Source organism: Ranitomeya variabilis, chromosome 2, assembly GCF_051348905.1.
Source record: "Ranitomeya variabilis isolate aRanVar5 chromosome 2, aRanVar5.hap1, whole genome shotgun sequence".
In the NCBI taxonomy this organism is placed as follows: Eukaryota; Metazoa; Chordata; class Amphibia; order Anura; family Dendrobatidae; genus Ranitomeya; species Ranitomeya variabilis.
Window position 1 is genome coordinate 187233928 of NC_135233.1, and position 15748 is coordinate 187249675.

At 43.3% G+C, this 15748-nt stretch overlaps 1 protein-coding gene across 4 annotated transcripts in view; it reads right to left on the reverse strand.

Annotated features, from left to right (window-relative positions):
- Positions 1–15748, reverse strand: part of NHSL2 (NHS like 2) — a 458134-nt gene that overhangs the window by 84845 nt on the left and 357541 nt on the right. For all 4 annotated transcript variants that reach the window (XM_077283326.1, XM_077283328.1, XM_077283325.1 and 1 more), the window contains exon 3: positions 1280–1431. In XM_077283326.1, coding sequence (XP_077139441.1) covers positions 1280–1431 — 152 coding nt within the window. The remainder of the gene's footprint in view (positions 1–1279; positions 1432–15748) is intronic.

A 15748-nucleotide genomic window follows, 5' to 3' on the forward strand; every position in this document is an offset into this window, starting at 1 on the left:
CTAAAAAATATTACATAATATAACATAATTAAAACTCCTCAAAATAATGAAGATAAGAGTTACAAAAAATGTTTTGCCAATAAATTTTTTAATGTAAATATTAAATTAAAAAGTTCACATAATTGACTATAAAACCCGCACTGTATAACCCCAACAGTGAACACAGGAAAAAACGGCAACAAAAGTTTTTTCCTACAAAATGATTCTGTGCAATTGCAGCAAAACATGAAAAGACCCAACATAAATGTGACATCAGTGTAATCTGCACTGACCTAAAACGTCTAATCACCTTTACCACAAGAACGGCACGAAAAGAACACAAGGAAAAATAATTCCTGAATTATCATTCTGCCTCCCAATGATTGGAATAAAAAGCGATCATATAACGTTATGGCACCAATAAAAACACCACCGCTTTCTTCATACTGTCCCTGTGAGAAAAAAAACATTTGAGGCAAAAGCAATAATTTAGTGCAAAAAAAAATAAATTTTTCATTTTTATGGCTCAATGCCATAAAATTCTGTGAGGCACCCGTGGGTTCAATCTGCTCCTCACACCTCTAGATGAATCCTTGAAGGGTCTAGTTTCCAAAATGTGGTCAATGTATTTGGGTTTCTGCTGTTTTGGCTTCTCTGGGGCTCTGCAATTATGATATTGTGTCTGCAATCAATCCCCCCAAATATGCGCCCCAAAAGTCAAATAGTGCTCCTTCCCCTCTGTGCCCTGGAGTGCGGCCCAGATGGTGGATCTCAATGACTCCACACATTGTGGCTCCATTCTCCGCTATTCCACTTGTGGAAAGGAAAAATTCAAAGTTATTGAAAAAGTGAAGTGGTTCCAAAAACAGTTTTTTTTTTTTATTATTTATTTGAGAAAATGAAAGATTGCTGTAAAATTTTTAAACTATCTAACAATGTGAAAAAAATGTAGAAAATATTAATAACATGATGTCATTTATTAACTGTTTTGTGGAATGATTTTAGAATTATCTATTTTAAGAACATAAAAATTCAACGTTTGAAAATTTGCTACATTTTTTTTAATCCCTTTAGTGACTGGGCTAATTTTTTTTAAAAAATCTGACATCTGTCACTTTATGTGGTAAAAACTCTGGAATGCTTCAACAAATAAGTAAGTGACACATCGGTGGAATCAGTATCCCTGCCCCTACATCATGCTGCTCTCAGACAGGGATGCAAACGCCTGCTTTGTTCCCTTTCACACTGTTTAGATTGGTCGCACAGCCAGTAGGGTATATTGGGACTATTTTCTACTTACCAGGTAGACAAATTCCAGACGTCTGGGCGTACTTCTCGTGGGAGTGTCTGGCGGAAGTGTTGTAGATTGTGACAGAGCAGAGTAGCGAAACGTCTGACCGGTAACCTTAGTATCTACATAACGGTCTTCAAATTCTTCTGCAAAGCAGTCCCCTGTAAATGAAGAGTGGCAATAGGTGAAAGCATGCCTAATACTGCCTGGTTACTTAGGTCACTCTCGGGTTGTCAGAAGCCTCTTTGGCGTGCCGCCCCTACAGAGTAGTAGGCATAGGATTAATCACCAGTATTGTATGCCGCCGCCCCTACAGAGTAGTAGGCATAGGATTAATCACCAGTATTGTACGCCGCCCCTCCAGAGTAGTAGGCATAGGATTAATCACCAGTATTGTACGCCGCCGCCCCTACAGAGTAGTAGGCATAGGATTAATCACCAGTATTGTATGCCGCCGCCCCTACAGAGTAGTAGGCATAGGATTAATCACCAGTATTGTACGCCGCCCCTCCAGAGTAGTAGGCATAGGATTAATCACCAGTATTGTACGCCGCCGCCCCTACAGAGTAGTAGGCATAGGATTAATCACCAGTATTGTATGCCGCCGCCCCTACAGAGTAGTAGGCATAGGATTAATCACCAGTATTGTACGCCGCCCCTCCAGAGTAGTAGGCATAGGATTAATCACCAGTATTGTACGCCGCCGCCCCTCCAGAGTAGTAGGCATAGGATTAATCACCAGTATTGTACGCCTCCGCCCCTCCAGAGTAGTAGGCATAGGATTAATCACCAGTATTGTACGCCGCCGCCCCTACAGAGTAGTAGGCATAGGATTAATCACCAGTATTGTACGCCGCGGCCCCTCCAGAGTAGTAGGCATAGGATTAATCACCAGTATTGTACGCCTCCGCCCCTCCAGAGTAGTAGGCATAGGATTAATCACCAGTATTGTACGCCGCCGCACCTCCAGAGTAGTAGACATAGAATTAATCACCAGTATTGTACGCCGCGGCCCCTCCAGAGTAGGAGGCATAGGATTAATCACCAGTATTGTACGCCGCGGCCCCTCCACAGTAGGAGGCATAGGATTAATCACCAGTATTGTACGCTGCGGCCCCTCCAGAGTAGTAGGCATAGGATTATTCACCAGTATTGTACACCGCAGCCCCTCCATAGTAGTAGGCATAGAATTAATCACCAGTATTGTACACCGCAGCCCCTCCAGAGTAGTAGGCATAGGATTAATCACCAGTATTGTACAACACAGCCCCTCCGTAGTAGTAGGCATAGGATTAATCACCAGTATTGTACGCTGCCGCCCCTACAGAGTAGTAGGCATAGGATTAATCACCAGTATTGTACGCTGCCGCCCCTACAGAGTAGTAGGCATAGGATTAATCACCAGTATTGTACACCGCCCCTACAGAGTAGTAGGCATAGGATTAATCACCAGTATTGTACGCCTCCGCCCCTCCAGAGTAGTAGGCATAGGATTAATCACCAGTATTGTACGCCGCCGCACCTCCAGAGTAGTAGACATAGAATTAATCACCAGTATTGTACGCCGCGGCCCCTCCAGAGTAGGAGGCATAGGATTAATCACCAGTATTGTACGCCGCGGCCCCTCCACAGTAGGAGGCATAGGATTAATCACCAGTATTGTACGCTGCGGCCCCTCCAGAGTAGTAGGCATAGGATTATTCACCAGTATTGTACACCGCAGCCCCTCCATAGTAGTAGGCATAGGATTAATCACCAGTATTGTACACCGCAGCCCCTCCAGAGTAGTAGGCATAGGATTAATCACCAGTATTGTACAACACAGCCCCTCCGTAGTAGTAGGCATAGGATTAATCACCAGTATTGTACGCTGCCGCCCCTACATAGTAGTAGGCATAGGATTAATCACCAGTATTGTACACCGCCCCTCCAGAGCAGTAGGCATAGGATTAATCACCAGTATTGTACGCCGCGGCCCCTCCATAGTAGTAGGCATAGGATTAATCACCAGTATTGTACGCTGCCGCCCCTACAGAGTAGTAGGCATAGGATTAATCACCAGTATTGTATGCCGCCGCCCCTCCAGAGTAGTAGGCATAGGATTAATCACCAGTATTGTACACTGCAGCCCCTCCATAGTAGTAGGCATAGGATTAATCACCAGTATTGTACGCCGCCCCTCCAGAGTAGTAGGCATAGGATTAATCACCAGTATTGTACACCGCAGTCCCTCCAGAGTAGTAGGCATAGGATTAATCACCAGTATTGTACACCGCAGTCCCTCCAGAGTAGTAGGCATAGGATTAATCACCAGTATTGTACACCGCAGTCCCTCCAGAGTAGTAGGCATAGGATTAATCACCAGTATTGTACACCGCAGTCCCTCCAGAGTAGTAGGCATAGGATTAATCACCAGTATTGTACACCGCAGTCCCTCCAGAGTAGTAGGCATAGGATTAATCACCAGTATTGTACGCCGCCCCTCCAGAGTAGTACGCATAGGATTAATCACCAGTATTGTACACCGCAGCCCCTCCAGAGTAGGTAGTAGGCATAGGATTAATTACCAGTATTGTACGCCGCCGCCCCTCCAGAGTAGTAGGCATAGGATTAATCACCAGTATTGTACGCCGCCCCTCCAGAGTAGTACGCATAGGATTAATCACCAGTATTGTACACCGCAGCCCCTCCAGAGTAGTAGGCATAGGATTAATCACCAGTATTGTAAGCCTCCGCCCCTCCAGAGTAGTAGGCATAGGATTAATCACCAGTATTGTACGCCGCCGCACCTCCAGAGTAGTAGACATAGAATTAATCACCAGTATTGTACGCCGCGGCCCCTCCAGAGTAGGAGGCATAGGATTAATCACCAGTATTGTACGCCGCGGCCCCTCCACAGTAGGAGGCATAGGATTAATCACCAGTATTGTACGCTGCGGCCCCTCCAGAGTAGTAGGCATAGGATTATTCACCAGTATTGTACACCGCAGCCCCTCCATAGTAGTAGGCATAGAATTAATCACCAGTATTGTACACCGCAGCCCCTCCAGAGTAGTAGGCATAGGATTAATCACCAGTATTGTACAACACAGCCCCTCCGTAGTAGTAGGCATAGGATTAATCACCAGTATTGTACGCTGCCGCCCCTACAGAGTAGTAGGCATAGGATTAATCACCAGTATTGTACACCGCCCCTCCAGAGTAGTAGGCATAGGATTAATCACCAGTATTGTACGCCTCCGCCCCTCCAGAGTAGTAGGCATAGGATTAATCACCAGTATTGTACGCCGCCGCACCTCCAGAGTAGTAGACATAGAATTAATCACCAGTATTGTACGCCGCGGCCCCTCCAGAGTAGGAGGCATAGGATTAATCACCAGTATTGTACGCCGCGGCCCCTCCACAGTAGGAGGCATAGGATTAATCACCAGTATTGTACGCTGCGGCCCCTCCAGAGTAGTAGGCATAGGATTATTCACCAGTATTGTACACCGCAGCCCCTCCATAGTAGTAGGCATAGGATTAATCACCAGTATTGTACACCGCAGCCCCTCCAGAGTAGTAGGCATAGGATTAATCACCAGTATTGTACAACACAGCCCCTCCGTAGTAGTAGGCATAGGATTAATCACCAGTATTGTACGCTGCCGCCCCTACAGAGTAGTAGGCATAGGATTAATCACCAGTATTGTACACCGCCCCTCCAGAGTAGTAGGCATAGGATTAATCACCAGTATTGTACGCCGCGGCCCCTCCATAGTAGTAGGCATAGGATTAATCACCAGTATTGTACGCTGCCGCCCCTACAGAGTAGTAGGCATAGGATTAATCACCAGTATTGTATGCCGCCGCCCCTCCAGAGTAGTAGGCATAGGATTAATCACCAGTATTGTACACTGCAGCCCCTCCATAGTAGTAGGCATAGGATTAATCACCAGTATTGTACGCCGCCCCTCCAGAGTAGTAGGCATAGGATTAATCACCAGTATTGTACACCGCAGTCCCTCCAGAGTAGTAGGCATAGGATTAATCACCAGTATTGTACGCCGCCCCTCCAGAGTAGTAGACATAGGATTAATCACCAGTATTGTACACCGCAGTCCCTCCAGAGTAGTAGGCATAGGATTAATCACCAGTATTGTACACCGCAGTCCCTCCAGAGTAGTAGGCATAGGATTAATCACCAGTATTGTACACCGCAGTCCCTCCAGAGTAGTAGGCATAGGATTAATCACCAGTATTGTACGCCGCCCCTCCAGAGTAGTACGCATAGGATTAATCACCAGTATTGTACACCGCAGCCCCTCCAGAGTAGTAGGCATAGGATTAATTACCAGTATTGTACGCCGCCGCCCCTCCAGAGTAGTAGGCATAGGATTAATCACCAGTATTGTACACCGCAGCCCCTCCAGAGTAGTAGGCATAGGATTAATCACCAGTATTGTATGCCGCCGCCCCTCCAGAGTAGTAGTCATAGGATTAATCACTTGTATTGTACGCCACCACCCCTCCAGAGGAGTAGGCATAGGATTAAGCACCAGTATTATATGCCGATGCCGCGGCCCCTCCAGAGTAGTAGGCAAAGGATTAATCACCAGTATTGTACTCCGTGACCAATCCAGAGTAGTAGGCATAGGATTAATCACCAGTATTGTACGCTGCTGCTCCTGCAGAGGAGTAGGCATAGGATTAATAACCAGTATTACACGCCAGTGCCGCGGCCTCTCCAGAGTAGTAGGCATAGAATTAATCAACAGTATTGCACGCCGCTGCCCATCCAGAGTAGTAGGCATAGGATTAATCACCAATATTGTACACCGCCGCCACTCCAGAGTAGTAGGCATAGGATTAATCACCAGTATTGTACGCCGCGGCCCCTCCAGAGTAGTAGGCATAGGATTAATCACCAGTATTGTACGCCGTGACCAATCCAGAGTAGTAGGCATATGATCAATCACCAGTTTTGTACCCTGCTGCCCCTCCAGAGTAGTAGGCATAGGATTAATCACCTGTATTCTACACCGTGGCTTCTCCAGAGGAGTAGGCACAGAATTAATCACCAGTATTGTACGCCGCGGCCCCTCCAGAGGAGTAGGCACAAGATTAATCACCAGTATTGTATGCCACGGACCCTCTAGAGGAGTAGGCATAGGATTAATCACCAGTATTGTAAGCCGCCGCCCTTCCAGAGGAGTAGGCATAGGACGACCCTGTATAATATTGTGAGTTCAGCTTCATGCTGAGAATCGATATTTAATCCTAGAATCTGTAGAAATTGTCTTTTGTTTCGGTGAGGGGTGGGTGATTGGGTTATCTGTAAAAGTAGGAAGAACCAGCGCACCCTATGACTGAGATCCTCACCCAGGGGAAGCCTCTTCAACTAGACTCCGCGCTGTACAGATCCACTAGAAAAAACTCCTCCAGATGAAAATCCAGCAAAAAAATAAAACTTTATACAAGAGCGATTAAAAAATGAATGACAGCGCCAATGTCATCCAGCGAGGTAGTAGAAATCTCTTATGCGTTTCTGATCTTACGGGCTGGTTTACAGCCAGAAACGCATAGGAAATGTATACTATCTTCCTGGATGAAATTCATTTTTTTAATCGCACTGGAATAAAGTTCTCTTTTTTACCTGAATTTTCGGCTGGAGGACGATTTTCTATCGAATTGGGAACTTTGATACAATAGACATTCATCACTACTAGGGGACACTCAGGTAAGGTCACTTTCCGCACAGGCACGACTTCTCCTTACTGAATAATAGTCATTCCAAAGTTATACAAGTCTCATGATGCTCTTAACAAGTAACAGCCATTACTGAAGAAATGGCGGTTTGTAGAAGTAGCGCGAGCGGCCTTCCCAATGAGGAGGAAATAAGTGCGCAGGTCCCCACAGCTCCAGTCGGATACCCCACAATGGGGGAGAAAAACTTACAACAGGAACAGAATAGCTGGTCTCAGGAGCGCAAAAGGAGAACACAGACATCAGTTAGGGTAAAACCACAACGCGTTTCATCGGCATACGCCGTCTTCTTCAGGTGAAATATCCACCTGAAGAAGACGGCGTACACCGTTGAAACGCATTGTGATTACTGAAGAAATGACAGTGAATATTGGAAAGAATTTACTTTATGCGATGTATAACAACAGTGAGACACAGATTTCCTGTTAACATAAGGGTCCATAAAAAGTGCTACACAGGGGCACCAATGCACTGAGATAAAGAAAATCATTGCAGAGGCCTTAGAGAAGCACTGAACCATAGCAAACAATGTCATACACTTCTATGTTATGGAAGAACTCTAGATACAAGGTAAGGAAACTGGATGAAAGGGGCTCAATCTGTAGTCACTTGGAGGCTCTATAGATGTCTCCCTCAGGTGGGTTTACTGCTAGTCGCTCCTTCACCAGATTTCAGGGTTGCTCTGGCCTTCACCTTTTAAACCCTGTTAAAGGATCTGGACTTAAATAGGTAACCGTAGGAAGGGGCCACAGAGAGGAATGCTGGTGGTGCAGGCTGGCCAGAGTGCTTAGGTTACTGCGTCAGAATCGGGAGGCCAGACAAGGTAAAAAAAACAGAACACAGAAGATAAGTCAATAAATGGGCCAAGGTCACAACAAGAAACTAACAGAGAAAACAGGAGGTGAGAAGCAGAAGCAAAACCAGACGAATCAGTATATCTGACAAGTCAACTCCCAGCAGTAAGCTGGGGTGCTGTCCAATTGGTCAAGGCAGGAAGCGGAGTACTCCTAATATCACACAGCAATGCTCTCAAACTGGTGCCAACATCTCCTCCACTAACAGCGACTGGAGACGGAAGAAGATGTCACAAGAGGAGGTCTTAGAAGAGATGTGACAACTGGAGGAGGAAACCTATATCTTGGCTAAATGTTTATAATCATCTAATGTACGAGATGACTCTTTACACATCCTTTTAGACATATACTCAGCTACTTAACCAAACTACTCTCTCTCTCTCTGTGACCCCTTATGACTTATCTTCTCCTCTTGTCTCAGTTTGGTACTCTATATATATTCCATGCGTTGGAATTGGAGGTGAATCTACCACATGCTCACTGCGTTTCTCAGCAGCTTTATGGGGCGGCTGCAGGTACAATCGATCTTCAACTTCTGTTGCTTTAGGCCTCTAGACTAAGGCTCATTCACACGTCTGATTTTCCCATAGCACTGCTGTCCGTGGCTTTCATGGATAGCCTTCATACCTGAGAGAGTCCGTGGGGCCATTCATGTGTCCCTGATTCTTTGAGGAATGTCCGATCTGTGGGAAATTGGAGAGACATGTCCAATTTTACAGATCATGGTCGTCAATGGAAGTCTACGGGTGGGTGAAAAGAAAAAAAAATCGGATTTTACCGCACTTTCAGAAAAGAGAAGATAGAGAAATGTTTTTTCTCCCTACGTACGAAAAGAACAGCTAACACTCAGACCACTCTTACATGTGAGAAAATGGACCTCCCAATGAGGTCAAAATTTCATTCCTTGAGATGTGGAAAATGTGCTGTAGATTGTCAGTTTACATTTTGCCTCAAAAGTCTACAACAAATTTACAAAATAATTCAAATACATATATTTTTTTTAAAATAAAGCTCGAGGGACATGATGAAGAAAATGATTTCTGTACATTTTCTGGTTTGCTGCAGATTCCTGTCCACAGCAGCCTGTAGAGCGCGTTCACACCTGCAGGCTGAGCTCCAGTTTTGTGTTCTGGTATAGCAACAGAACAACACAGTGTACATATGAAACATGGCTGCCCATAATTTCCTTCTGACAGTTACAATGGCAGAACGTGCGCCAGAGCCTCCACAGGTGGGAACAAAGCCTAAGTAGAAGCATGGAGTTTTTCAGAACTTTCTCACAAGTATCCATGATATTAACTGGGTTGTTCAGTCAAGTTTGATGGTTTACCTAGCGATAGGTCATCATCATTATTGGATTGGTGGGATTCCAACACCAGACAACCCCACCGATCGGCTATTATATGCTCTGGCAGCCACCAGCTATAGAAACCTAAAAACATGATACACAACCAAGTATATAGATAGTACATTTTTTAGTATTTGTGAGTTACATATAATCAAAAGGATAATATCTAGGAAACAACCACCAGGTGGCCAAAAAGATGTACAGGGTAGGTATGGGGTAAGTATCTAGCATCTACATTATAAAAAATATACAGCACAGACATCCATATGACTATAATAAATAAATTATGTATATAGATAAAAAATCAAGATAGCAAAGTAATGTAATAAAATAAATATATAAATGCATAAATTTTACATTCTGATAAAGTGCATATGATGTCAAAACAGTGATGTAAATGTGCTAATAAATGGCAGTATTCCAATACACTCCTAGTGTGGTCAGCTGCCAAATGTTTATATAGCCCAAAGGCCGGTAGTAGCCCGGTATCTTATCTAGTAGCAGTATTATGGAAAAGTAAAACTTGTGTTACCACCCTAGTGGGGACTGCTAATATAGAAATAGGAGGGCATCAATAGAAATCAATAATCAATGTCACATTCAGTGGGGGAAATAAGTATTTGATCCCTTGCTGATTTTCTAAGTTTGCCCACTGACAAAGACATTAACCCCTTCATGACCCAGCCTATTTTGACCTTAATGACCTGGCCATTTTTTGCAATTCTGACCAGTGTCCCTTTATGAGGTAATAACTCAGGAACGCTTCAACGAATCCTAGTGATTCTGAGAATGTTTTTTCGTGACATATTGGGCTTCATGTTAGTGGTAAACTTAGGTTGATAATTTTTGTGTTTATTTATAAAAAAACTGAAATTTGGCAACAATTTTGAACATTTCGCAATTTTCGAATTTTTAATTTTTATTCTGTTAAACCAGAGATATATGTGATACAATATAGTTAATAAATAACATTTCCCACATGTCTACTTTACATCAACACAATTTTGGAAACACATTTTTTGGGGGTTAGGAAGTTATAAGGGTTAAAAGTTGACCAGCAATTTGTCATTTTTACAGCAAAATTTACAAAACCATTTTTTTAGGGAGCACCTCACATTTGAAGTCAGTTTGAGGGTTCTATATGGCTGAAAATACCCAAAAGTGACACCATTCTAAAAACTGCATCCCTCAAGCTGATCAAAACCACATTCAAGAAGTTTATTAACCCTTCAGGTGTTTCACAGCAGCAGAAGCAACATGGAAGGAAAAAAATGAACATTTAACTTTTTAGTCACAAAAATGATCTTTTAGCAACAATTTTTTTATTTTCCTAATTGTAAACGGAGAAAGTGGACCCGAAAAGTTGTTGTCCAATTTGTTCTGACTACGCTGAAACCCCATATGTGGGAGGCAACCACTGTTTGGGCGCATGGCAGGGCTCGGAAGGGAAGGAGCGCCATTTGACTTTTTGAATGGAAAATTAGCTCCAATCGTTGGCGGACACCATGTCGCTTTTGGAGAGCCCCTATGTGCCTAAACATTGGAACTCCACCACATGTGACCCCATTTTGGAAACTAGACCCCCCAAGGAACGTATCTAGATGTGTGGTGAGCACTTTGAGCCCCCAGGTGCTTCACAGAAGATTATAACGTAGAGCCGTGAAAATAAAAATTCTTTTTTTTTCCTAAAAAATGATATTTTAGCCCGCAATTTTTTATTTTCACAAGGGTAACAGGAGAAATTGGACCTGAAAACTGTTTGTCCAGTTTGTCCTGAGTACGATGATACCCCCCCCCCCATATGTGGGGGAACCACTGTTTGGGCACACGTCGTAACGTTTTGAAATGAAAAGAGTAGTGACGTTTTGAAATGCAGACTTTGATGGAATGGTCTGCGGGCGTCATGTTACGTTTGCAAAGCCCCTGATGTGCCTAAACAGTAGAAAGCCCCAAGTGACCCCATTTTGGAAAATAGACCCCCCCAAGGAACTTATCTAGATGTGTGGTGAGCACGTTGAACCCCCAAGTGCCTCACAGAATTTGATAACGCAGAGCCGTAAAAATAAAAAATAATTTTATTCCACAAAAATAATTTTTTAGCCCCCAATTTTTTATTTTCCCAAGGGTAACAGCAGAAATTAGACCCCCAAAGTTGTTTTGCAATTTTTCCTGAGTACGCTGATGCCCCATATGTTTGGGTAAACCACTGTTTGGGTGCACGACGGGGCACGGAAGGGGAGGGAGCACTATTTTACTTTTTTGAACACAAGATTGGCTGGAATCAAAGGTGGAGCCATGTCGCGTTTTGAGACCCCCTGATGTTCCTAAACAGTGGAAACCCCTCAATTCTAACTCCAACCCTAACCCCAACACACCCCTAAAACCAACCCTAACCACAACCCTAACCCCAATCCCAACCATAACCCTAGCCACAAGCCTAACCCTAACCCCAACACACCCATAACCTTAATCTTAACCCTAATTCTAACCCTAACCCCAATTCCAACCCTAACCCTGATTCCAACCCTAACCCTAATTCCAACCCTAACTCCGATTCTAACCCTAACCCTAATTCCAACCCTAACCCAAATTCCAACCCTAACCCCAGCCCTAACCCTAATTCTAATCCTAACCCTAGTGGGAAAATAAAAATAGATATATTTTCTTTATTTCATTATTTTCCCTACATATGGGGGTGATAAAGGGGGGGTTTACTTACTATTTTTTTAATTTTGATCACTATGATAGGGTCTATCACCGTGATCAAAATGTACCTGGAATGAATGAATGAATGAATGAATCTGCCAGCCAAACAGATGGAATACTTATTTCTCACTTGCAAAATGCAAATAAATTTATATAAAATTTATACAATGTGATTTTCTGGATTTTATTTTTGATATTCTATCTCTCAATGTTAACATACCCTTAAAATTAGAGACTGTTCATGTCTGTCAGTGGGCAAACTTACAAAATCAGCAAGGGATCAAATACTTATTTCCCCCCACAGTATAAGAGGGATAGACAAAGTGCCAAAGTGCTGATAAATGCAAAGTGCTGATGCATGGGGAAATAACAGAGATGCTGACCACTCAATACAAACCCCACATCTGGCCCTCAGGTTCCCAACGCGCGTTTGCCTTGGCTTTGACGAGGGATATGAAGGGGAGGTGTATGGTAAGGTATATAGACAGAGGCTAATCATGAAGCATGTTTGTATTTATGCAATCATGCACAGGTGGCACTAGCAAGATTATACACCATGCATATCCGGACCACATGATGCGTTTTCATGGAGCACGTCACGTGACGGCGGCATCCAGAACGTAAGACATATCCTGGTAGTCGCTAGTGCGGAGTGCACTGCTGTGGGATGTGTGAAGGAATGGAGTTGGCGTGTATGGTAGGTCATGTGACGGGGAGAATTGTTATGACCTGGTGGTTAAGGAGCCACACTGATATGACCTGGTGGCTAAAACGCAACATGGGACAAGCTCTGAGGAGGTGGTATCTCTACTGACCGCAGTTCCTAATCCTAACAACAACACTAGTAATAGCCGTGGGATGTTCCTGACTCTCCCTAGACACCTCGTCACAGCCTAAGAACTAACTACCCCTAAAGAAGGAAATAGAAAGCTATCTTGCCTCAGAGAAAACCCCAAAAGGAAAGATAGCCCCCCACAAATATTGACTGTGAGTGGAGAGGGAAATGACGTACACAGAAATGAAATCAGATTTCAGCAAAGGAGGCCAATACTGTGCGGTCAGTATTAAAAACGACAAAATCCACGCAGAGTTTACAAAAATGAACTCCACACCGACTCACGGTGTGGAGGGGCAAATCTGCTTCCCCAGAGCTTCCAGCTAGCCTGAATAAGACATAGTGACACCTGGACAAAAAGAGACATATTTGCAGAGCAATAGAGTCCAAAGCAAATGGACAAACAAGAACTAGCAAAAACTTATCTTTTGCTGACAAGGACAGGCCATATGAGAAATCCAAGGAGAGAACCAAATCCAACCAAGAACATTGACAGCTGGCATGAACTAAAGCCCAGAGCAGGTTTAAATAACAAACCCAGGCAAGGCGATTAGTGAAGGCAGCTGCTACAGCTACCTAAAAGAGCAGCAGTTCCACTCTAAACCACCAGAGGGAGCCCAAGGGCAGAACTCACAAAAATACCATTAGCAACCACAGGAGGGATGCTCCAGAACGGAATTCACAACAGAGAATCACTCTCATACATAGTTACATAGTTAGTAAGGCCGAAAAAAGACATTTGTCCATCCAGTTCAGCCTATATTCTATCATAATAAATCCCCAGATCTACGTCCTTCTACAGAACCTACAGATCTACGTCCTTCTACAGAACCTAATAATTGTATGATACAATATTGTTCTGCTCCAGGAAGACATCCAGGCCTCTCTTGAACCCCTCAACTGAGTTCGCCATCACCACCTCCTCAACACTGGAAAACTGGTGTAAAATGTGAGAGATACAAGGGGCAAAGAATATGTAAGTGACTGTACAAAATGAAATATACTATGATATAATGTAGTGAATGTGACTATATTAAATATAATGTGAACCTCTAGTGTAGATAATCCAAAGGGAAATTTTCATTAAGACAAGTGTACACAAGTGAAAAAAAGGATAAGTATAACTAAAAAAAATATAAATGTGAATATATATATAATATAGATTAAGTGACTAAAGTGAAAGGATAATATATATACTATAGTTATGCGACAGGTACACAGAACAATATGCACAAATATGCAAGTAATGTAGTTACATAATTACTATATAGTACAATAACATGACTAACAACAAGCAGATAGACACAGGAGCTGACATGTCAATGGCGAAAGATCTTAAGAAGGGACGCAGGTCATGAACTCACTTGACTTAACTGACGTCAGTGGAAGCGTGTTGGGAGATTTTCCCATGGCGCTCTCACTGACATCAGCTAGGTGTAGTAAGTTAATTGGCTGTGAACACCCGGGACCATTCTGAGAACTTTCTCCGTCAGATTGGTAATAGGACTTCATAGGGAGACACTGAGCACACGCTGCTCAGTGTCTCTGCTGGATGACACGCTGCATGGTCGCATCATATAACCATGCAGCCTGCCATCTAGATGTAGCAGAGCTAAACCCGTCGTGGATTCTAGGATTATTCATTTAATATTTGTTTTGAGTATTTTTTTGGAATAAAAATGCCTTCTTTAGGCAATTCGGCCGGTCAAGGGTTAATCCCGATTGAATTATACCCCTGGTCTGGTGTAGTTTCTTTAATCACACTCTAAGGCCGGCGTCACACTCAACGTAAGACAATACGGTCCGTTTTTTACGGCCGTAATACGGCCGTAATACGGAGAAATGTTCCCAAAATAGTGATCCGTATGTCCTCCGTAGGCAGGGTGTGTCAGCGTATTTTGCGCATGGCATCCTCCGAATGTAATCCGTATGGCATCCGTACTGCGATATTTTCTCGCAGGCTTGCAAAACCGACATCTAATGGATTTATGTGCTCAAATGTTCGGTAAAACATATATACAGTATATATATATATATATATATATATATATATATATATATATATATATATATATATATATATATGTCATTGAGACACATATATATATCTTCTGTATTTATATTTAATTCAGCGCGATATATGTGAAAAGCCGGTAATTCAATTGCCAGCTTTTCATTTCTCCTTCCCAAATCCGACATGATATGAGACATGGTTTACATACAGTAAACCATCTCATATCCCTTTTTTTTTTGTATATTCCACACTACTGTTAGTAGTGTGTATGTGCAAAATTTGGGCGCTGTAGCTGCTAAAATAAAGGGTTAAATGGCGGAAAAAATTGGCGTGGGCTCCCGCGCAATTTTCTCCGCCAGAGTGGTAAAGCCAGTGACTGAGGGCAGATATTAATAGCCAGGAGAGGGTCCATGGTTATTGGCCCACCCTGGCTACAAACATCTGCCCCCAGCCACCCCAGAAAAGGCACATCTGGAAGATGCGCCTATTCTGGCACTTGGCCACTCTCTTCCCACTCCCGTGTAGCGGTGGGATATGGGGTAACGAAGGGTTAATGTCACCTTGCTATTGTAAGGTGACATTAAGCCAGATTAATAATGGAGAGGCGTCAATTATGACACCTATCCATTATTAATCCAATTGTATGAAAGGGTTAAAAAAACCACACACACACATTATTAAAAAGTATTTTAATGAAATAAACACACAGGTTGTTTTAATATTTTATTGCTCTCTCAATCCACCTGAAGACCCTCACTCTGAAAAATAATAAAACAACAATATACATACCTTCAGATGATCTGTCACGTCCCACAAAGTAAATCCATCTGAAGGGGTTAAATCATTTTACAGCCAGGAGCTGCGCTAAAGCACTCGTTCGTGCCTGTAAACCCCCGGGTACTGAAAGGAAAGCTGGGTGATCTGTACTTACCTTGAGTTGCGGTGAGGCGCCCTCTGCTGCATGTCCTCATATGAA